Source organism: Chinchilla lanigera, unplaced genomic scaffold (assembly GCF_000276665.1).
Source record: "Chinchilla lanigera isolate Chin_1 unplaced genomic scaffold, ChiLan1.0 scaffold00075, whole genome shotgun sequence".
Taxonomy (NCBI): Eukaryota; Metazoa; Chordata; class Mammalia; order Rodentia; family Chinchillidae; genus Chinchilla; species Chinchilla lanigera.
Window position 1 is genome coordinate 10,670,824 of NW_004955476.1, and position 24,763 is coordinate 10,695,586.

The window sequence follows — 24,763 nt, forward strand, 5'->3', positions numbered from 1 at the left end:
GACCTTGCGCTTGCCAGGCAGGCGCTTTGCCGCTGAGCTAAATCCCCAGCCCCGAGGCCACTGCTTTTGAGACCTCATAATCTCTGCCCTCCTAAATTACAGTCCACAGCTATATTTTATCAGTGCCTTTAGAGCAATGCCTAGTTTATAAAGACACTACATGATTGCTTTTTTGACAGAGTTGAACTTGAAAATAAGATAATTAGACTGATACACAATCTTTTTATGAATGTTATAGTTAATGTTTTATTTTTTAATCCTAAAAATCACATACAATTTGGTTTATAATAGCAGATGCAGGTATCTGTCTAGTAAAAGAATAAAACTATAGTGATACTAATTAATATTAACTGTAGAAGGAAATGTCAAAGATGACAGATACTTTCCTAATGATTATACCACAATTTATGAAAAAATGTAATGAAAGTTCACTAAAAGCACACTTTAGAGCAAACCTTATTTTCTTACTAATTTTTTCATTAATTGTATTTATATTACTTGTGAACAAAGTCCCCCAAAATACAATACTAAAAACACTGAACCCTTTCCTCTTTCACAACAATTCAGGTCCAAGTCCACTAGGTGAGGCAGAACAAGGTGAGGATCTGTGTAGAAGGGAAGTTATGGGCACAATGTTACAGAACAGGAACCAGCCTGACAGAGGACAAGGGGGTCCCTGGGAGGGAGGACAATCTGCTGTGAAGATGCGGCTCAGTGGGAGGACAGGCACTTAGCAAGAGAGAGGCCCTAGATTCAATCCCCAGCCCAGGAAGGAAGGAAGGACGGAGGGATGGAGGGAGGGAGGGAGGGAGGGGCAGGTGAACTTAGTAAAAGGACAACCTAGCTCAAGGTGTGGGAATCCACACCAGGCAAGGATGACACCCACATGAGGAAGGAGCGGATGTTAGAGTAACAGAGTGACTACATACAGGAAGATTTTTCAAATGTGTAAGCACACTAACAATAATGAAAGTTGGATATCTGAAAGACAAGAATGTAATAACACAGGAAAGGAAATAAACTAAAGCAACCCTGTACTTGGAGACCATGTGTGGACATGGTGTGAATTCAGTTTTCAATCTATAGACTGACATAGAAATAAAGGGTAACTGTGAGTGTGTGTGCTCATGTATGTGCTCTGAATGCTCACTTTTCCCTAGTTCTGTTTGAAGGTCCTGGAAGCACTGACACCGCGCAGCACTGAGTATGATAACGCCCAGATCTTGTCTGCTACACACCATTTTTCTGCTAACAGGAACCAGTTCAATATGGAGAAATGGTTTGTTCCAAGTCAAGGTCAGGTAAAGTACCCCATGATCCTGGCATATTTAATTTTTATTTGAAAGCAGGAAAATGATAAAATAATGATGTCAGAAAGACTAAAAACCTAGCTTAAATGGATTCTTGCTGGTCAAACCAAGAATAATTTGAGCATCAAAACAGATGACCGTCATAGATTTTAATCCATTGAGTAAAACAACCACCATTTGAGAGGGGCACATACTACCATGATGGTGACCACTACAAAGTGGCTCAGAGCAGGATTTAAAATTAACCAATTAGCTATGTTTATTTGCAAGCATGTCCAATGCCTAGGCCCCTTGTCTGGAGATGGGCAGCAGACTTATAGTAAGTGAACTTCTGTGAGTCACTGGTCCCGGCTGAGGCCTGTAGTGGCAAGTGAAGCCATGAAGCCCCAAAGGACAAGCAAGGCCACAGCTCAGGATACCTGGCTCCAACCTCAATCAACAAAAGACTAGCTGCAGGTATCTTCACCCCTGTGTGAAGGCCTTCCTGGAGATAATATACTTCTCCTAAATTAACATAATGTATTGCTTGGAGAAGTCCTTGAACAGACTCCCAAGGTCCTGCTCAGATTCCTGAGCTTTCCTTGGTATTCCCCTCCCTTTTTGAAAACCAAATGAATATGGGCTACCCAAAGAAGTTCTTGGTCATAGGCCCCAGAGACTCTTGAATTCTGTCAGAGGGTTTTAATCCTTCTGGAGCCCTAAAATCATATCACTGGACTCTTTTGTTTAAGCCTTCACCATACACTCATTTGGGAGACTGTGGGCCTGATCAGTCCACAATAACTAAGTGATAACATTAACCCAATACACCACTTGTTCATCCATTCACCTCCTGAAACACACTTTGCTTGTTCCCAAGGTCTGGAATATGAATAGAGCTGCTACAAGTGGCCACATGCAGGTTTTCTTGTGCACATGAGTTATCAGCTTATCTGGGTTAATATCAAGGAGTGTGATTTGCTTTGTTGAGTTTAGTTTTGTAAGAAACAACTGAAATGACTCCCAGAGTGGCTGTACCACTGAGCTCTTCCACCAGTGAGACCCAGAGCACCTGCTGCTCCCTGTCCTCTCTGCTTCTTGCTGGTGTTGCTGCTCCAGAGTGCAGCTGTTCTCACTGGTGTGCAGTGCTACTTCAGTGTTTTAATTCATAATTCTTGATGACATATGATAAGGGACATCTTTTCATACGCATATGCTATCTGTATGTGTATCTTTTTTGGGGAAGTGTCTGTTAATATCTTTGGCCTGTTTTAGCCAGGCCCGGGTGGTATGTGCTTGTAATAATAGCACTCTAGGAGGCCAAGGCAGAAGGATTCAAGGTCTGAGCCTCGGCAACCTAGCAACACCCTGACTCAAAATAAAAACAAGTAACAAGGACTGGGGATGTAGCTCAATGTGAAGGCTCTGAGTTCAACCCCCAGAACCCAAAGGAAAAAAACAGAGAGAAAAGATCTTCAGCCTGTTTTTTATTGGGTTGCTTTCTTATAGTTGGGTTTGAAAGAGCTCTTTGTGTACTTTGAGTAGCAGTCTTTCATCAGATATATTTATTTTTTGCAAATATTTTCTTTTTTTCTTTTTCTTTTTTTTTTTTTTTTGGTTTTTCTCCGGTACCGGGAACCGAACTTACGACCTTGCGCTTGCCAGGCAGGCGCTTTTGCCGCTGAGCTAAATCCCCAGCCCCTACTTCTTTTTCTTTTTTTTTGTCTTTTTGAGACAGGATTTTGTTGTGCAGTTCAGGCTGGCCTTGAACTCAGTATATAACCCAGATTGGCCTCAAACTCTGGGCAATCCCTTGCCTCAGTCTTCCAAATGCTGGGATTACCACCCAGAGCAAGTATTTTCTTTATCTATAGTTTGTCATTTTCTTGATAGTGTCTTTTGAAGAGCAGAAGTTTTTGATTTTAGTGAAGCCCAGCTTATCATATCTTTCATGGATCATGACTTTGGTGTTATACCTAAAAGGTCATCAACAAACACATGATCATGTAGGTCTTCTATATTATCTCATAGAAGTTTTATGGTTTACTGTCTTACGTTCTGCTCTGTGGTCCACTCTGAGTTCATTTTTGTGAAGGGCATAAGTCTAGCTGTAGAATGTTTTTGTTCACAGTGTCTCTACTTGTACCAGAACCATTTGTGGATAAGAACGCTTTTCCACCTTCCCAACTCCAGGAACTTTCTTTTTTATTGTTTGTCTTTCTATTTCTTCTCCAGTATACAAAATTATTCACATGTTGAAGAACTCCTTACCAGTGGGTAACTGTATATGCAGAGCTCTGGAGCCTGATACTGCCTGTGCTCTCCACTAGGTTATTCAAGCTTGCAGCTCAGTTGAGAGAAACCTCAATGAGCTGCAGCTGCGATTCAGCCCGAGCTTACTACCTGGTGAGCACCACACCGGGAAGAACTAAGGGAGGACGAGAAACCCTGGGCCAACGCCCTGCCCCTGGAGAACACCAGCTCAGAAGGCCAGGGGAGAAGCTTTCCTTGGCAAAGTCACGATCATCTGTCCCCTGCTCATGCCTCCAAATACTTCAGCTGGATAGTTTTTTGGGTGTGGGGAGTTGTTTTTTGTTCTTGGTGGTGCTGCAATCCAGGGGCCTGTGCACATGGGGCAGGTGTTTATTCCTGAGCTACACTTCCAGCCCAGCTCACAGGAATTGTGCCCGGATCCTGCCACAATGCAGTCACACTCCAATCCTAGTGAACTTCAACTTAAAGAACAGGGGAACAAAAGCTCCCAGCTGTCTGAGGTCCCACTGCTGGCCAAACACCCCTACAGTAGCAGCAGAAAGGAAGAACACAACTTTTGCTAACACCACACCTATGCGGGTCCTCCGCACACTGCACACCTCTGGCATGACTGCATGTGAGGGTCACACAGAAGAAGCTGCGACTCCAGTCTCCTCCTCTCCGGGGGCAGCACCTGGACCTGCATCATTTTCTAACGAGGTAGCAGGAGCTCTGGGCCTCTCCCGACAATGGAGTAACCAGCCAGAGGAACACAACCTGTATGGAGGCCTATCACCTGACACGGCTTGCCACTCCCCTACAGGACTCACCACAGACGGTGCACCCCGTAAACTATGCTAGCAGGATAGAACAGATATGCGTTTACATATATAAATATATATGAATATGCACAAATATAATTCTAGTCTCTAGACAACCACTTTAAGAATTATAAAGAAGATAAACTTTAAAACCATACAATCCTCAATCTTATTCATACCCTTCTAAAACTGATGTTTTTCTGACTTCTAGATTCACCAATTCTTATCATATTTCCATACTTTCTTGTCTTTGTTTACACACACACACTTTATTTCCTGAACTACGTGAAAGTAACTTGCAGCTGTCATGAAACGTTGCTCCTCAAAACTTCATCATAATTTTTCTAAGATTAAAGACCATCGGTCAAACCACAGTACCCGTAACACCCTGGGAAGATTAACAACGACTCCCTGTCACCTACTACCCAGTCCTGTTCAAATTTCTCCAATTGTCCTTCAAGTTTTTATGGGTTTGAAACTCCCTGATTCAGGGTGCAAAGGTTCATATATCGCACATAACCGTTCTCTTTATTCTCTTTCATCAAAAAATAAAACCAGTACCACAAGGCTGCTGTCTCAGAGGACAGCACACATTATGAATCTCACCATTTTGTCAGTATTCGATTCAGGTTAATGTTTTTGGTCAGAAGATTACAGGTAGGGTTACGTGCCCTCACTGCACAAGAACAGCAGCCCCTGGAAAAGCTGAAATCACGATTAACAATGCTACATTCGATCTTCTGCTTAAGGCAATGACTTCCAGGGTCCTTCCATTGTAAATATATATGTTGCTCTCTGTAACTAATGTTATCTAAGCATAAGACTTTGAAATGATAAGAGTATTTTCTTCCCTGACAATCTCCACTTTACTCATCGTAGTTTTTCACATGGTCTGCAAGGGCAGAGGTGTCTGTTTCACTCACTGTTGTGTCTCCAGGGCTGAAGAAAGTGTTGGCTTAATAAATATACACTGAATGAGTCCTCATTAGCAGAGCACTTCTGTGTCTTCTGTGAGACTGAACAAAACTGATGTTTTCTTAGTCTTTGTAGGAAGTAAGCACAATACTTGCACACAGTAAAGATTCAATAATGCTATTTTAATTTTTTGTGGTTGTTTTTGTTTCCATTTATTTATTTATTCATTTATTTATTTAGAGACAGGGGCTTGCTATATAGTCAAGGCTGGCCTTGAACTCACTCTGTAGCCCATGCTGGCCTCCAACTCACAGTGATCCTCCTGCCTCAGCCTCTTTGAGTGTTGGGATTACAGGCTGCACCACCACACCCAGCTCTGTAATCTTTTGTTTTGTTTAAATTTTTAAAGACCATGAGTAAATAAATTATACTATATAAACCTTATTTGTTTTCTTCATGTATAGGGTTAAAAGCTACAATTAAATTACTATTAAAAATAATAAAATTTACTTAAATATTTTTAAATAAAAGATGAAGCAAAACTCTTAATTTGACATTTAAGGTTCTCAGGAAAATCTATTAAATTATGTAATATATCACATACGAGTTTTTTTCAGCTTTGCTTCGCTAGCTTACATGTTTAATAGTGTTTACTGATATGCTAAAATTGCGAATTGCTTTTTTTGAGCAAATTACTTTTTAAATAATACTAAATTGCATTACCTGTAACTCTTTTAATGTTTCCTTCAATCCTTCTATTTCTTTTTCTTTTATTTCTGTAGCAAGTTGATATTTTCCCTTTAAGTAAAAGATAATATTTAAGTATTTTCTAATGCATAGAGAATAAAGGAAAATTTAAGAGCTCAAGAACCAAAGTCTCTACTTCAGGCTTAATACTTCATAGGCTTGTACCTACATGACAAACTACATTTCTGATGGCTTCAAAATATCAAAAGTTTCAATAAAGCATTTATATAATTATAATTATCATGAAATGAAATATAATGACAAGTCACTTTATCAGTAAAGCATTCCTAGGAAAACTTACACTACATAATTACTTAATTCTTAATAGCTAGAATAAATATATGCTCACCTCCCAGAATCTGCTAGTAATTCCTTCCAAGACCCTCATAAATACCAAAATCTGAATATGCTTAAGTTTGATTATATAAAATAGCATAGTATTTGCATATAACCTACACATACCTTCCCAGATATGTTAAATCATCTCTAAATTACTTATAATATCTCCTAATACCAGAGACAATATAAATACTATATTAATAGCTGTTATGCTACATTGTTCACAGAGTACCAGGAAGAAAATCTGTGCACATCCAGTACATATGAACATTTTCTTCCCTAGTGTTGTCAGTGAGCAGTTGGTTGAACCCATGAAGATGAAATCGAGATACAGAAGTCCAACTATATTCCAATTAATAAAGGTATGAGTGCATTCATATGGTGATATAAGGATATAGGGCAACTTTTTAATAAGATTTTTTTTGCTAAAAATAATAAGCTGTCAATTATTAATATTATAAATTGTATACTATTCGCATATATATATAAATAACAACTAGAGAAAATATTTAGTTCCAGATAAATTTCCAGGTTAGTTGGGATACATGTCCTTTCCCAATTGGTAAGCCAGATATAAGTCATTTCAGTGTTTTTTAAAAAGGCAATTACAGTAAAAAAGCATTAAAATATATTATATTTAACAAAAACATTACAGTAGAATGGGAAGAATATTTATTTGGGAGCTGAAAAAAATCTTTGTTCTACTTCCAATTTGTCAGAGCAAGTCATTTAATTTTGTTAGGCCTTGGTACAGTAGTCTGTACTATAAAATGAGAAAGGTCCAATAACACAACTACTTTAGATCCTTTCTATTTCTGAGATTATAAGCAATCAACATTTTCATTTGTTATTAATGATCTTTTCTGTTATAGTGAACAAATAATAATTAAGTTCATTTAGGTATGCTTTAAATTAAATTAAAAAGTAATAAATACCTTTTCTTCTTCCAAGGCATACATCTTCACTTGTAACTGATAATTTTTTAAATTAAAATACAGGTAGAATAAACTGTTAGTGATTCATGATGATCAGTAAGAAAAGAGAAACATTTTACATTGCCACGTTGTTTGAATTCAATACAATGTAGGTATGCTACTTCTACATTCAGAAGACAAAACAATGAGGATATAAAAGCGGGGGAAATACCAGTCAACAAGGTCAAAGAACAATTTAATTACCATTAGAGACACCAACAGTCCTTCAAAGCTTAGTGTTCCTTTCCATAAGATGTCTTAAATATCTGAGTATTTTATCATACTGCTAAATGATAGTACATCCCTTGTGTATCATATTTAGGAGGTAGAAATTTATGAAATTAGCACCATTTGTATTTGCATAGTATTCATGTACTGAAACAATTTTAAATGCACATAACAGTGAAATAACCTTTTGAAATTATGACACAGGAAAAACTGAAGTGCACACACCAAAGGAAAATCATAAAATAAGTAGTGCTAGGATATTAGCAAAATTGGCAAGACATGAAAATTTTCTTTGGACTGTCCCTCTATCCTTTTCAGCTATACGAGTTAGCTTTCTTATCACTGAGACACAATACCTAACACGCACAATTTATAGAAGCAGAGGGTTAATTTGGCTGATAGTTTTCAGTCCAGGACTGGCTTGTCCCAGGTAGGAACATCCTGACAGAAGGTATGGAGGAACAAAGCTGCTTAGCCCATGGTGGCCAGGAAGCAGAGCATGGGAACAATGCCAGAGAGGAAGGGGCAGGGGACCATATATAGTACCCAAGGTCACACTTCCAAGACCCACCCAGACTCACCTAATCCATCACATGTTTCTTAATCCAGTAAAGTTAACATGTGAGGATTAATAGTTACATTCTACCCCTTGTCAACTTCACACCTAAACAGGTTTCCTTAAGCCATATTATTTTCCAAATAAAAACAATAATAAATTAATAATTCTGCCTAACATAATACAACTATCCTGCTACAAGTGGAACTCCAAGTCTCAACAGTTCCAATATTTTTCAAAAGTACAAGTCTCTTCTGAGAGTTAAGACAAACTCTTAGCTGTGAACCTCTGTAGAAAAAAAAAAACAAAAACAAGTTACATAATCTTCAGGTACAATAGCACAGGGCAAACATGCCATTCCAAAAGGGAGGAAGAGGTTACAAAAGAGTTGCACCAAAGCAAGACTGAGATCCACCAGGGGTCACACTAAGTCCTATAGCTCTGTATCTAGGACCCAGGGCACACGGTGGTGAGATGTGAGTTCCAGAGAGCTTAGGCAACCCTACCTCTATGGCCTTGCTAGTTGCAGCCCATATGGCCTCTCTCTTGGGCTGACTCTACTCATAACCTCCATCTTTCTTGTGCAGATACTCCACATTCTTCCCATTTCTCATTCCTGGGTCCCCACTGTACCTTTGGCTTCATTCTCACAGCTTCACACACTACCCTGTCTTCCCAGGAATCCCTTAGCTTCCATGACCCCACAACTCTTGCATTCTGCATACAGATAAAACCAGAATCATATGGATAGCACCAAGATCTGCTTGCCACAGTGAGCACCATCCAGGCCTCCGTGGTCATGGCCAATCTAAGCAGTAGCCTCTGTGCCTGGATAGCTGAGCACAATGCAATGAATACTGGGGAACCAACTCCTGAGGAAGCTCTACCCAGGAGGAGGCCCAGGGTCAATCTTTTCAAATGAAAGGTTTACACTTTTGCACCTTTGAGCCTGTGATGAGTAGGGTCTTGCAAATTTTTGAGATGCCTTCAAGACACCTTTCTTCTTGTTCCTGTACAAAGTAGTTGGTTGCTTTTTAATGGTACTAGTGTCTTTAGCACCACACCTTTTTTGCCCTCAACTTTGCAAATGTTTCCTTCTGGGCAAAAATTTAAGTCTCAAATTTTTCTGCTGTCTTTAGTCCGCAACTCTTATTATAATTCTACCTAAAGCAGACAGCAGTACCCACGTCATAGCCTGAACGTTGAGCTGTCTTGAAATTTCCTCCACCAGGTTAATTAGCCCATGACCTCTAATCTCAGTGTTCAGTAAAGTCTCAGGACATGGGCAAAATGTAGATAATGCTTCTGCCAGAATGTCACATGCATGGCTTCTAGTCTAACTGACAATGGAGACCTTTTTTCCAAATGAAACCTACTTAGCTTGGACTTTACTCTCTACATTCCTATCAACATTCCAGCCTTCTGAGCTTCAATCGGGATCACCCATCAAACTGTTTATAGGTTTACAGCATTCTCTGGCTTCACTAGTCTGCATCTCTGAATCTTTCCAAATTCCTTAAGCAACTAGTTCTAAAAGATTTTTAAACCAAATGATTAGGTACAATCATAGCAATGACCCAATTACTCTGGTACCAATTTTCCATATTAGCTTTCTTTTTGCTAAGACACAATATCCAGCACCCACAATTTAAAGGAGGACAGGTTTAATTTGGCTCATGGTTTGGGGGAATTCAGTCCATGGTAAGTTGGTTCCCAGGCAAGGACATCATGATGGAAGGGCATGGGGGAGCAAATCTTAGTTTATGGAGGCTGGGAAGCAAAGCAGGGCTACAGTGCCAGAGAAGAAGGAGCTAGAAACCATATATAGTACCCAAGGTAACACTATTATGACCCATTTGGACTAATGTCTAACCTACTAGACATTTCTTCATTCAATGAAGTTGACCTACCTGTGTCTTCCTTGTATTCTGAAATGCTTTATATAAAACAAAGACAGAGGAGCCAGGGATACAGCTCAGTGGCACAGTACCAGCCTGGCAATCCACAAGGTTCTGAGTTTGATTCCCGGTACAAAAAACTCCCACAGAGCTAAGGACATGGTACAGGACTAGACAGCTTGCCTAGCATGTTGCAAGGCCTGGCTTTGGTCCCCCGTGTAACAGTTAATTGTAGTGTCAACTTGAGTAAGAAACACCTACCAGATTGGTTTAGCACAGTTCTGGATGTGTCTGGATAACTGACTTACTGAAGACAGAAGACACTGGATGTGGATGGCACCAGCCAGTAGGCTTGTGGTTTGGATGGAATAAAAAGGGAAAGAAGAAAGAAGTCTTGGTTCTGTTTCACTGGAGGATCCCCAGTCTTTACCATCACCTTTGGATGTCCATCTCAAGCATTCCAGCAGACCCTTCAGCTTCCTGTTATGGACTCACACAGGACTCAGCAGTGAGCTCCAGGCCTTTAACTTCTGATGGACCCTCTGGCTCTCCAGCATGCAGACAGACCTTTTGTATTCTCCCATACCTGAGTCTGCAGGTGGCCACTGTAAGTCTACCCTGTAAATCCTTTTATATATATTTTAAATTTGCTCCTCGAGCAAACCCTGATAGACCCAGCACTGCAAAAACAAACAAAAAGACCCCAAGTGCATTTTTTCCTCACATTTTCACATATCTGCATACTCTTGCTCCAACTCTTTGTAATAGCAGAGCCATAGACTTTTTTCTCCTAGACAATGTGCTACACTTTTGGCTTCTGGTTCCTTACCTTTGCATTAAAATTCTCATAACTTTGGTTAGAGCTACTTCAGATTAAAAGAAGAAAGCCTGTCATTTGTTGAAGCAAATTCACACTTAGATGTAAATTATCAATAACCTTAACCCAGGAGTGACACAGATTGTATAGGTTTATTTCTTTAGCTGCATTTCTTTCTTCTTCTAACCATGCTCTTGTATGGATGTAAAGACAAAAAAGAGGGAAATAAAGGAAGAAAAAAATGAGGACAATGCGATAGATAAAAGGAAAAAACTTCCAAAAAATATTTTACGTGAGCACATTTTCTTAAACTAATATTAAATTTAACTATGGACTGAAGAGAAATTTGAGGCCATCAAAAAGAGCTATAGAATACGAATTAACGGAAAGTGTTGCTAGCAATCTCTTTAAACCTTTTAAAAAAATTTTCTACTAGTCTTTCTCAGTTACTGGTAGTTGATATTGATAGAGGCTTCAGTGTGTGATAATCACCTCTCCTCCGCCTTTACATTTCCCTACATGTGTCTCAGCTCTACATCAGATTCTGGTAATGGAGCAATGTGGAAAAGGCAAGCTTCTAGGATATTCTAACAGAAGAGAGAGAAAAGGGAGAGAAAGAACAAAGACACACACTTCACTCACCTAAGTTATTTAGGGCCAGTGAGAACATATCTCCTCCATCAACAAGAAAACAGTGCTCCAAATTTCCTTTACGACTTTGTCAGTTATAATTCAAAATAACTCAATTCATTTCCTATTTTTTGTAAGACCCTTTTTTATTTGTCTACTGTGAGTACAGAAAACAGCTTGTCACAATATTCATGGGAGGGGAAAGAAATACAGTATTTAAAACTGTAGTTTGTAGGGGCTGGGGATTTAGCTCAGTGGCAAAGCGCCTGCCTGGCAAGCGCAAGGTCATGAGTTTGGTTCCCAGTACCGGAGAAAAACCAAAAAAAAAAAAAACAAAACAAAACTGTAGTTTGTGAAATTACCTGCTTTTTTAAAACTTCCATTGCCTCTTTGTGTTGCTTTACTAATGCTTCCTTTTGATTCTGAAGCGTTTCCTATTTTAAAAATTACAAGGAGTTAAAGAAATTCTAGCAACAATTTTAGTTTTAAACATTAGTTTGGTTCACAATTGAAATAACATAAATGCACTTTTCTGCACTGTATGCTCTTGAAACACAACTTTAAAAACTTTTATGATCTTTTGTCATAAATTCATCATATAAGCATTATTATTCTTCTTGCTTCTTCATTATAAATATTATATTGCTGTCTAGGGCCTGGTAAAGCACTTGCCCAGCATGCATGAAGGTCTGGGATCAATCCCCAGCATCACAAAATTTTTTTTCTGAACCTCTAGGTTTTCTTCAAGAAAATATCTTTTAACTAAAAGCATTAAAATTAAGAATCTTAATACACAAGCTGTTACCCTACAGTTTTAGGGTTTCCAGAGAAACCATTTTTATTATCTATGCAAAAATGTTCATATGGCAACATATACGTCTTTTAAAGTCTGAAATAATTTTTTTTGTTTTTTTGCAAAACCAAAGCTACCACAGGGCATTAAAAGAAGGACTCCATTTATCCCTTGCCCTCTTTTATGGTGTAAGTTGTATGTTCTATCCTTTAGATCAGAAAACTTTACACATTTCTTCTATCTTATCAAAGTTAATAATTTCCCTCATTAAAAAAATAGGTCTAAGAATGGTAACCACTTTGATTTTTTCTTTCCAGTGCAGTACTGAGGGTTCAAACCAGGGCAATGTATATGCTAGGCAAGAAGTCTACCATTGAGCTATATCCCCAACCCTTACTTTTGATTTTGAGACAGAGTTTCACTAAGTTGGCCAGGCTGGCCTTCATCTTGTGATCCTCCTGCTTCAGCCTCCCAGTAGCTGAGAATACAAGTGGGCACCTTTATGCCCAGCCACTTTCCAATCTTTGTTATTTTCCTCAATATTTCTAAGCAATACATTGATTTAACAATTTTAAAAGTTTATCTCTTAGGTGGCCTATATGTCCATCAACAGATGAATGGACTTTTAAAAATGCATTTTACACCCCATAGTACGCTGATATAAAGAAGGATAGACAAGTCATTTGTAGGAAAATGAATGCATCTTGAGATCATAATGTTAAGTGAAATAAATCAGACACACAAGCTTAAATATGGATTCTCTTATATGAGAAACACAGAGTAAAAATAAATAGCAAAACAAAAGCTAGGTAACAGGAAGTAAGGAGATAGATTGTTCTCAGTGGGGAAGGAGATTAAAAACTGGAAGGGAGGAGAAGAAGGGAAGGGAAAAGGAATGAGAAAAGAGGAATTGGGGTGTATAATGTGCATGTAACAACCTCCCACAAGGAATGTAAACATTATGCACTACATATATGTACTAGGAAACCAAGATAAAACATTGTGAAAGTTTATCTCTTGACTTCTGTTATTGTAAGTTTAGTCTTCTTATACAGCCATTACTCTAAATCTTCTCCTTCTGGTCTTTTAACACAGTTATATCAAAACTTTCCCAGAACCCAACAGCTAGTCAGTAGTTACACTGTTGTGACTACGTAGCTGTTATTCCATTCTGAGTTAAACAGTACATAATATTTTTTCTCATTCTGTTTTCAGAAGTTCATAATTACTTAAAATATGTTTAGTTCTATAGCTAACTTTAAAAATAATACTGCCTGTTCTAAGATCTGTATCAATTGGCTCATGTTCTCTGATGATAAAAGAATGAGAAAGGCAAAATGAGGAAATTCCAAGAATAGCTTAGAAAAAAATCTCCAACTGCGTAGGAAACAAATTTAGAAAAGCTGTAGGTGTTGGGCAAAATCTTGCAGAAGCTATCCCCAAAGTTTCTGCTAGGAAAGCAAAGTAGACTCTAATCCTGCCACCAAAGAAGGAAAGAATGAGTAAGTGTACCAGAGACTTTAGGAATTAGTTCCTTGAGGACAGACTCTGAAAAATAGACCTCCAGCTCTCTCCTTCTTGTGAACAGCATTGGATCCAAAAATAGGGGATTTAATATGCAGCAAGTATTGGAATGGAAATTAACTCTATAACTGGAACCCCAAATCCAGATCTTCAAGGCTCAGAATAAAAGCCAATAATAACCTGCTGACCTTACCGCTAACACAACTAAACACTGCAGTTAGGAGGCAGGAAGAGAGAAAGCCTTGGTAAAGCTAGCTGCAGATGTGTATGAGATACGACACTGGAGAAATAACGGCCCTGCTCTAGCTAAGAATATAAAGGGGAAAATTAAGTGGGCACATCAATGGCCGCCCCTGGAGGGAATTATGCACCCAGTTTTTCATTTTATCCTCAAACTTACAGAGAAAAATGTTTCTAAATATTTGAAGCCTCTTCCTCAAAGTCAATGAGCTACTCAGATAGTGGGTATCTCACAATCCATGGGCTCATCCTGCTCCAGCTTGAGAGCATTACCTTGAGGTCTCCAAGACAGAAATATTGCTTTCTCCTCTAAGATTCCATACCTAGAAACTATGCATATACTATTTATTGTACCCTTTTGGCAGCACCAGGGATTGAATCCATTGCCTTTATTCTAAGCTATATCCTAGTATTTATTTATTTATTTATTTATTTATTTATTTATTTATTTTTGAAATAGGGTGTCTTGCTAGGTCACCAACTTTCCCAGCCTAGGATCAGATTTGTGATCTTCCTGCCTCAGCCTCCCAGAGTGCTGAGATTCCCTTTACATGTTATTCATCTTATATATGAATATATACATAATTCACTTTATATACAATATATGTAAGGATCTAAATGGAAAACAGGTTAAATGTTTTACGCCTTAATAAAAAATATATACTAACAGTGAGAGAGACTGAAGACAGTGCCTGCCAAACTTCCTTTCTAGAAATATTTTACTTTTTTTTCTTTTCTGTACCAGGAATCGAACTCTGGACCTTGTGCTTGCTAGGCAGGCGCTTATGCTACTGAGCAATATACCCAGCCCTAGAAATATTTTAATAATCAGCAACTTCCTATATAAAATATCTCTCTTTGATCTCCATTTCTAGTAAGTGTTGCCTATACAGAAACTTTTTGTAAAGCCTGATACTCTTCCTGTTATCCAAAGAAGGGGAAATTCATGATCACCCAGTATCTGAGCACTGGCTTTGGCACAAGCAGAATTATTAGACACTCCCCATAGAGTAAATTTAGGCTTAATCTTGTCTGTTGATAAGTCATTTTTTGAAACCAAAAACAGAAAAATAGCAGGCTGGATACAATGTAAAAGTGTGATTCCTTAGGAGAAGTAAAATCTGCCCATATCAAAGAACTCACACTATTTGGCACAGCTTGTCTACTGTTGAGAAATAAAAGGGTGAACACGATAGCAGCTATGTAGACACCCATGGTTTTGAAATACTGCAGAAACAACAAAGGCTTCTGAGCTAAGGAAGAACCACAATCTCAAATGGTCAACAAGTTTCAGTGCTCTTGTGCTTCCTAAGGGGGTAGCGATCATGAATGCACACTGAAAGGGGTAACACAAAGGCCAAAAGAAATGTCCCAGCCAATCTTCACATTACATGGTCCTGGAACCCACCATACCCCCACAGCCAAAGTGGGAGAGACTGCAAAATGCTACTCTGAAAAGCCCAGTACTGGCTCCAGAGTCTGAAGAAAAAAAAAAAAAGATGGTAAATAACCAAAGGAAATCTCTTTCAGAACAGACACTTGGTGGCACCAGAGGACCTCAGGAGACTTCACAAAAATTTTACAAGCGGTCATCCATCAGAGACAAGGACAGACTGAAAACTATACTCACTGAGCACTGGTGGGAAGTTTTTCTAAGATTGCTGATGGTGTCCCTGGTGTACACCTCATCTGTCACCAGAACCACCCTAATAAAAGTTATCCTTATAAATACAAACCTCATTCCGTACATACGCATTTCCTAAAACGACTCCTACAGTGGGTTCTGAATGTTCTCATCACTGCTTTCCTCTCGGAATGAAGTGAAACAATTATCAGGATTGCTATTACAGAACTTTGCAAAGCCTTGCCATGTATTGAGAAGTTCATTGCCCCCATCATCCTCAATCTTAAGACAAAGCAGAAAGAGCTAAGGGTGCATTACTTTTCCACTACCTCTGCCTCCTAAGACTATAACAGCCACTCTTCCCTACACGACTTGTGTTTGCCAGACACACTTGGTAGAGGTTGCCCCTTCTCCTGTTTGGGGCATTTCCTTACTTCAGACATGCAACATGCCTCAGAGTCTTACCAATAAATATGCTGCATCTCCTCTGCATAACCTAAAACTCAGGGTAATGTCTTCTGTGAATGTCTCTCAGAGAAAACAAGACACCCTGAAATCATGCTGGAAATAATTCTACCAGGGACTTCGCTAGCACAGAAGCTAAAGTACAGGCACAGGTCCTTGGAGTCACGGCTCCTAGCAGAACAGGTAGGAGGTTTCACTCTCCAACCCCTGACATGCCATCCCATCAAGAGACTGAAAACTAAGGAGTCTGAAGAAAACCTCAAAAACATACCACCTTCAGAAAGAAACAGCTTCCACCAGTTCAGCTCTAAATCAGGGGTTGACAAACTATGACCTACAGGTCACATCTGGTTAACTATTTGTTTCAGTTTGGCCTATAAGCTAAAATAGTTTTTACACTTTTTAATGGATGAAAAGGAAATTATCAAAAGAAGACTCATACTTCGAGTCACCTGAAAATTGGATGAAATTTAAATTTCAGTGTCCATAAAAAAGCTTTATTGGAACACAGATACACTCCTTTAACATGTTCCCACCAGCTTGAACTGCTGGTGGTACATGGACGACCGTCCCGTTGAGCAGTAGGAGGCCACAGATTGGAATGCTCTGATTTGGAGGCTTTTGTTTTCCTAAATATTTTATTTCCCCTTTATTAACTCTTAAATGAGCAAACCTATCTTATTTCTTAGCCATGATTAACTCCAAGGTCCTTATTCTTAATATAGCTCTCTGCATTTTTGGCCACTCTATATATGAACTCAATACATAGAGTGTATTTGTGATGAAAGGTATGATTTGAAGGTCTCCATTCTCTTGGTTGAATTTGGGTGTTCTCAGCTGCTGGATAAGGAAAGATCTATGAAGTCTAATAAAATCTTTTCTATAGCATTTTTCCATGCTTGTATGTCCAGATGTGTGGCTTCTGGAGCCTTAAATACGGTTACACAGGCTTTGTGCTAGCAAATGAGCCTATAAGTGGTCAGCCAAGACAGGAAAGACAGGGAACACTAGACATTACCAGCAGACATCCCAGAAACAGCCTTGTGCACCCTTATCACTCTTCAGAGAGTCGCACAGATCCTGAGTACCACACCTACCAGTGTGGTACTTTACCAGAAGCTTCTCCAGCTCAAGCTGAGGAAGCAAGGGGGCTGAGCACAGAACTGAGCTATCAGCACTAAGCACTGAGAATTCCTGTGCTAGTGACTCAGTTTCTTGTCCCAGGAAGGCTTTGACCAGTCAGTACAAGGCTAGAAAAAATAACAAAATGGTGACACTGTTTCAGGAAACTGCTGCAGATTTACCTGAGACAACAATTTACGTGGTTAAATGCCCGGCTCATCAAGTAACAGCTTAGTCTCAGAACTAGCTTCAAGACCCTTGTGAGCTACACTCACTAGTCCTAAATTTACACCGTAAGATTTCCCCAACCCCAATCAATGCCCTGCCTTAAAAGACCTGCTTAAAGCCAGCCTAGATCTATGATTCTACACTCCCCTTCCGATGTGCCCCTGCCAAAACAGTAAGCTCCCATGAAGTGTTCATGCTGCCTTGAGTTCTAAGCAGTTCACAGCTGCTTTTTAACATGTTGTTTGGTGCTATTTTGGGGAACACAACAAGGTACTTAGAATTTACAGTGCCAAAAACAGCAAAGTTTCTGCGCTTGTACAAGTTTATAAGGTAGTATAGAAATTTAGCTTAATTTTTTTCCTTCGATGGAACCCAGCTCTAATACATTTATTCAATAATATATCCTTCCTTATTGATGTGAAAACCACCTTTATCATTTACTAAATTATCTTATGTACTTGGATTTATTTATTTTATTTAATTTTACTGAGTATTCGTGTATACAACAGAGCTATTTTAATTACTATAGCTTAATAATGTGCTTAAGAATCAATTGTGGCTATCAGCTGCTCAGAAAGCCAAGGCAGGAGGATCTCTTGAGTCTGGAAGTTGAACAGCCCAAGTAACACAGCAACATCCTAATGTCAAAATAAGCAAACCACCGAACACAGATATGATTTTAGTTTGAAATCTGCTGTGAGCTTTGGTTTTTACTGAGTATTTACCTGCATCTTCCACTGACAGTTGTGTAAGAGACCTTGTATCACTTAGCTCTGGTTTCATTCCCATATTATGCACAATCTTGTGGGCCTGTCCAGCCTCAAAATTCTAACCGTTTCTAGGTCGGTCTAAACTCTGCCACTTAAATTCTCAGTCTCATCCCCCTTAGCCCTAACTTCCTATTTCAGTATTGCTAAGAAAGAAGGAGAAGGGCCACTGTAAGCTTTCACTTTTTAGCTGGTGAGAGCACTTGGAGATAAAGATATAAGAAGGCACCATTGTTACAGGCAGCTAAGTTAGATAAAAATATTATAGGCAGTCAGACAGGGCTAGGCCCTCAAAGGAGCCAGTGCAGAAGACGAGATACCTTGCAACTGTGGGGGAGACAGGCACTTCTGCTGTGGACCAGACCTCAAGACAAAGGATAAAACGAATGTACCCACATATTCCCTAAGGATAAACATCAGGGATTGATATTCTAAATAGGTATCTATAACCCCGAGGAAGCCAGGAAGGGCCACTAACCCAAACCCCTACAGGAAAAGCCCGTTGTGTACTCACGCCTGCTTGCTGTAACTTGCTTCCTCATTTGATCCCAATTTAATCAATTTTACCTGAACAAGTATACTCATAATCTTATTGGTTGACCATAGTTTTGTCCCACCTCATGCCCACCTTGCAATTTCCCATTTTTCCTGCCGTGGACCCGCCTCACCTTGTGGTTTTGCTCTACAAAATCCCTACAAAAGGCAGTGTCCTTGGCAACCCACTCAGGACCCCTTCTGTCTCTCTCTCACACAGAAGCTTTCTTTCCCCCAATAAATATATTCTGCTCCTAATCTCCACTGTTCCTAAAATTCATTCTTCGCTTTCATCCCAGACATCTAACAGATTGGGAATTTCTTTCCCCCTATATCACCATCAAAAGTGCTTCTGTACAAAGCTACAAAGAAAATAAGAGCTGGGATATACTGTCATTTTGGTTACATTATGTAACAATACCCTAGGAAAATATGGTACTAGTTCTGAGGCTTCACTGTTTTCAAGAGGTCCTATTCCCATAATACACAGTATGTTTCTTGGATGTAAAATAACACAGGTTTTTCAGAGTTATCGTCAATACTACAATATCAGAATGCCTAAACAAAATTTTTATTCCCAGTTTTCTAGAAGCCTAAATGTGATCAACAGTTTTAGTTGAAATTTTCTTGAGGCCTTGCTCCAGCTAACACTAGCCCCAAATAATTTTAGGAAATTTAAAAAATTTTCAGTAAAATCCAGGTACAGGGTTGCATACTTGTAGTCCCAACTACTTGGGAGGTTAAGGTAGGAGGATCGCAAGTTCAAGACCAACTTGGACAATTTAGCAAGACTCTATTCCAAAATAAAAAGGGGTATGGGTATAGCTCAGTGGTAGAGGGGTCCTGGGTTTGATTCCCAGCACTGCCAGAAGCAATTCTGTGGTAAGGATTAGAATGTATTTTTAATAGATGTTTAGAACACTAATTTGAGGGAGGGAAATAATTACCTTTTGCCATTTAAGTTCTTGTGTTTCCACAATAATTTTACCAATCTGCTCTTCATACTGAGCTTCTGCTTCCTGAGTCAAAAAGAAAAAGAAAAATTCTATGAAAATTACAACTTTGAGACATTCCAGTTCAGCTCTTTCTAGGGAAATAGAAATAGTATGGTTCCAGGGAAGCCCAGACAGTGGACTTACTACCCAAAGACTTTAAATCAACTATTTTAAATATGCTCAAATAACTAATGAAATCTTGCCCAAAATACTACAGTCATTAAAAAAGTAATAAGAGAATGTTAACCACAAAACAAGTTTATATTCTCAATTTGATGGAAATGGTTCAATTTTTTAAAAACCACAAGCTACCAACACTCAACAAAGATGATACAAAGAATTTAGCCATGTAACCATTAAAGGAATTGAATTTTTAATTTAAAGATTCTTCAAAAAGAAATCTCCACATCAGGACTATTTCACTGGAGAATTTTGCCAAACATTTAAATGATAAAATTATATAAACTGACATGGAAAAAATATTTGACAAAATCCAATAACCATTCATGATTTTAAAAAAACCACCTCTCTGCAAGTTGGGAATAGAAGAAATTACTTTTACTTTTTGAAAAGAGCATTTATAAAAACTCTACAAGTAACATGTGTTACATTTGATGGAGAAAAATAAAAGGCTTTTGCTCTGAGCTCAGGAACAATGAAGGGACAGCTGCTTTCACTGCTCTTGTTCCATACAATGCTGAAAGTCTGACCATTGTGAGAAGGTATGAAAAACAAATACATAGACCAGAAAGGAAGAAATGAAGCTACTTGCCAATGGCATGAATGCACACAAAGAAAACCCTGAGAAACCTACAAAGTCTCCCAGAATAATGAACTTGGCAGTCACACGGAAGTTGAGTGCTAAGACCAGGTCTGGTGCCTGATTCCTTAACTTCAGGTGACCACTGTCTTTCTTTTTATTTTGGTTTTTCTCCGGTACCAGGAACCAAACTCACGACCTTGCGCTTGCCAGGCAGGCGCTTTTTGCCGCTGAACTAAATCCCCAGCCCCAACCATTGTCTTTCAAAACAACCAGGTAAAGTGTGTTTTCTTCCTGTTATGCATCTATATGTTCCCCTAAAGCCAAATGCAGTCATGGATGCAGAGCTTTTCTGAGGTGGCTGAATCTAGAGTTTATGATTGACTCATGGTCCAATGCTGGGATTAAGGGTGTGAGTGCTACTCCTGCTCCAGGGTGAGTAGCCTGCATACAATATATGGGACAGAAAGAGGCTTTCCCCCGCCCTTTGTTGCTTTTGCTGTCTTCCACTGCCATGGAAAACCCCTACAAACTCTGAGCTAAATAAACCTTTCCCCCTTTAACCTTAGGCAGCGGGTATTTTTGTCTCAGCCCTAATAAGAAAACTAAGATACTCCCCTAACTGACACACCTGGACAGCGACCCCCTCCAGCCTATGCAGGACCCGCATGTGAGCAAACTAATCTATGACAAGAACAGCCTGAGGAAATAATGAGCTTTTTTCTTTTTCTTCTTTTTTTATTGATGTCTTAAGCTACTAATTTATTAGATTATATAATTTATTTAAACAGCTGTTCATTTATTCAACGTCAAAATACAGAAAACTAGGAGCAAGACAAATTGAGTTCAAGTACACTTTCAGGAACTTAAATTTGGTGTAGCTCATTCCGAATATATATATGTTTTATTTTAAAAAACAATCTTTATCACGCTTGTCCTTGAGGGTTACAGAATGAGAAACATCTTGTGACTCAGTAAGATCAGACTGCACGATTTGGCCACATGCCTCCACTTGGGAGAAGGTGCCCGCCAGCCTGCAGCCACCAGTCTCCTCCATTACCATCCCTAACCGGCCTTGGGAAGATGGCCTCCACCTCCCAAGCAGCCGGCTCACCCTACAATGCTTTCTCCACCACCACCCTGCCTCCCAACTAACTGCTTCCATAGTGAGCAGGCAGACAGAACCCTCCTCATGCTATAAACAAGACAATATACCCACACAAAAATCAACCCCATGTCTATATACTAACAATGAACACTGAGAAACCAAAACTTGAAATGCAGCTTACAGTCAGGCCAGAGGAAATGAAATACTTCAGTCTATACTTTTAAAAACCATACAGGATATTTTCTAATATAACACAGATGGATTAGTACATGCAGAGGAAAAGACCCTTACCTAAAAAAAGAGTATGTAATCCATGAGTCCATTTCTATGAAATGGTACAACAACCAAACTAAGTGAAAAAATATCAAAAGAGTGGTTACCTCTTGGGAGGGAAGAGGGGTAGAATTTGCCTAGGAAGAGGCCAGGGAGATTATGGTTTGGTGGAAACATTTTATATTTTGATACAGGTTTGCTTTATATAAGCCTAAAAGTCTGTCAAAACTCATTAAATGTGTAAGCAATATTTATACATTTCACTGTATGTAAATGTTAGGGTTAAAAACTAAACAAATAGCAAACACAATAAAAGGCATTTTAAAGTATTTAAAACTTTAAATACTTTAGATAGGAAATACTGGAGTTAAATTGATGTCTGCAATTGGAAATCAAAAGAACAAAGTCAAAAGAGTTTTAATCAAACAAGTACAGTAAAATATTAATATAGCATGAGTATTTACTGTAAATTTTTTTCAATTTTACAGTATGTTTGATAATTTTCATAACAAAATGTTGGGGAGGGGTCAAAGAAAGGACATTAAAAAACTGTGTGAGCTTTTAAAATGAACTCTTTTCTTTGTGACTCACGATGTATTCCCAGCTTCATTCACACCCATACCCACAGCCATGCACACACACTTACACTACACTAAACACAAACTTTCATGAATGTTGTCTCATTTAGAATGTTTTCAGCAGCAAGTAACAACAAAACCCAACCTACATGGCTCATGGGCATTCTCTCACATGAAAAGGGGTCTAAGAGAGAGCACTTGTAAGATTATTTCAGTGGCTGACTCAACAATATCAGAAGTTATGATTCTGACTATCTTTCCAGTTTACCATCATCAAAGTAATTTTTATTAGGCTTTCTACCTCTTGTGGCTACAGAAAGGCTACCATAATTGCCAGCACTGGGGGTAGACAGGAGAGAGTAACCTGCAGTAGAAAGAGTGCATTCTCTTAATAAAAGAGTAATGCAAGCCTCTCAACACACATCTTCCAATCTCATTGCTATAACTAGTTTACATGCCCACTCTGAGGCCAGTCACTGGCAAGGGCACACACTGGACCTTCATGAATGACTGATCCCAATGAGAACTTACCTGACTCACAGTGATGAGAAGTGAGCCCTAAGACACAACCAGGGGTCTCCCACCAAAGATGAGGAGAAATGCACACCAACAATGCCTGCTATATGAGAGTGAAGGGAGGCAAGATTAAGATCTCTTGCAGTAATACATAATGTGCATTATTCTCGTGTATGAATCAATATACACTGACCAGGCATGGCAGAATGTGCCTGCAAACCCAGCTACTCGGGAGGTTGAGACAGGAAGATTTTCAGTTCAAGGCCAGAAAGCCTGGCTTGGCAACAAAGCCAAATTTGAAATTATACACCTAAATTTGAGTTTGAAAGAATAATTATATACACATTTGTTGATGTGTATCGTATACACATCTCTTTCCAAAGCAGGCAGACTGAAAATGGGCAAGACACTGCTTTTGTCATGCAGTTGTTAGACCATGATCTATATATTGTTCTAAGTATTTAATATGTATTGATTAATCCTGGGTACAATTTTACAAGGCAGATATTCTTAACTATTGTTATTTTGTAGTTGAAGAAACTGAGGTAGCAAGAGGATCAATAACTTGCACAAAGTCACATAGCAGGTAAACAGCAGAGCCAGTGTCTGAGCCCAGATCATTGTCTCCAGAGTCTCTTAAACACTGCATGACTTCATCTCCAGGAGACTGTGGGTGCTGCGGGAGAGCAGATTGTTATGATTACTCCTTCCCTTCAACAGCTTCAGAGTTCAATCTTCAAATCCCACAGAAGTTATGACACCATTCAAAATCACTTACTTATGCTAAATACGCAAGTACATTCTGATTTTTGGTAGAACATTTCAAGATAAAAGCTAGAAATATGTGTGGCACGAAAAACAAAAAATTTAAGAACTGCTTTGAATGTTTTAATACTAATATTTTTCTATGTCAGAAATCTTCATAAGGCGATTAAGGCCCTAATCTCCACAAGGAAATGAATTCACTAATGTGAAGAAAGAGCAGTTTAAATACTATTGGGAAAGAGATTTTCCTAAAAATGAACATGTAAGCTATCCCACGAGTATCACAGACATTTATAATGAGTACTTTTTAGGAAATCAGACCAAGAAACTATCTAGAAGAGTACTGAATATTTTGTTAGACAACATTAGGAAAGGAACCAAGCAATTTTGTAGGAGTGGATTATGAGTTTGGAACGGAGAATGGAAGTGCCCCGTTATAGTCCATGCTGCTTGCAGCTGTGCCTGCTGTATGTGCCGTGTTCCTAAATCTGTTCAGGGTCAAGAACTGGAGAGGTCTGACCAGTACACAGCCCATCTTGTAAAACTACAGCCTGAAGCAAGCACTTTAAAAAAGCATGACACTTTCTAAAGGTTATAAAGAGTAAATAAACCATCAAATTACTCCTCTTTTATTGTTTTTGTAAAAACACTTAAATCCTTGTAGTCCTAAGGCAGCTAATAAAAAATAAACACTTTTAAGATTCTGTGGTCTATGATACTTTATTGAAGTTAAAGATGGGATTTTCTTACTAAATTTAATATATTTTTCTCACTGACAATTTCACAGGAATTTTTATTAAAAACTCTTAAAATCTGCTTGAAGAGTGGATAAAAGAAAAATGAAGGTTCTGATGAAAAAATAATTTTTAACAGAAAGCATGAAGTTAAACTAAAATCCTAATATAGTAGAAGCATATATTAGTGCTATTTGTTAGCCATATGGCTAATACCCATTTTATCAGCTTTCCATGTAGGACAAAGACATATATTCTGCAATCATAGTC

General features: G+C 38.7%; 2 protein-coding genes across 5 annotated transcripts in view; one reads left to right on the forward strand and one right to left on the reverse strand.

Moving 5' to 3' along the window:
* LOC102028530 overlaps positions 1–15,745 on the forward strand; it is a 16,648-nt gene extending 903 nt beyond the window's left edge. Inside the window, exons 2-4 of one of the 4 annotated variants that reach the window (XR_263641.1) lie at positions 1,161–1,301; positions 6,592–6,726; positions 15,555–15,745. Coding sequence is in view for 2 of the 4 variants with exons in the window: in XM_013502984.1 (XP_013358438.1) it covers positions 1,277–1,296; positions 3,620–4,403 (804 nt within the window). In the remaining 2 variants the exon portion in view is untranslated. Of the gene's footprint in view, positions 1–1,160; positions 1,302–3,619; positions 5,419–6,591; positions 6,727–15,554 lie in introns of those variants that run through there. The other 3 variants (XR_263640.1, XM_013502984.1, XM_013502985.1) reach the window with 3 other exon arrangements.
* Ccdc73 (coiled-coil domain containing 73) overlaps positions 1–24,763 on the reverse strand; it is a gene marked incomplete at its 5' end in the record, with an annotated part of 113,814 nt that overhangs the window by 58,294 nt on the left and 30,757 nt on the right. The window contains 4 exon segments of the mRNA XM_013502982.1: positions 6,002–6,076; positions 7,300–7,335; positions 11,830–11,901; positions 19,712–19,783. Coding sequence (XP_013358436.1) covers positions 6,002–6,076; positions 7,300–7,335; positions 11,830–11,901; positions 19,712–19,783 — 255 coding nt within the window.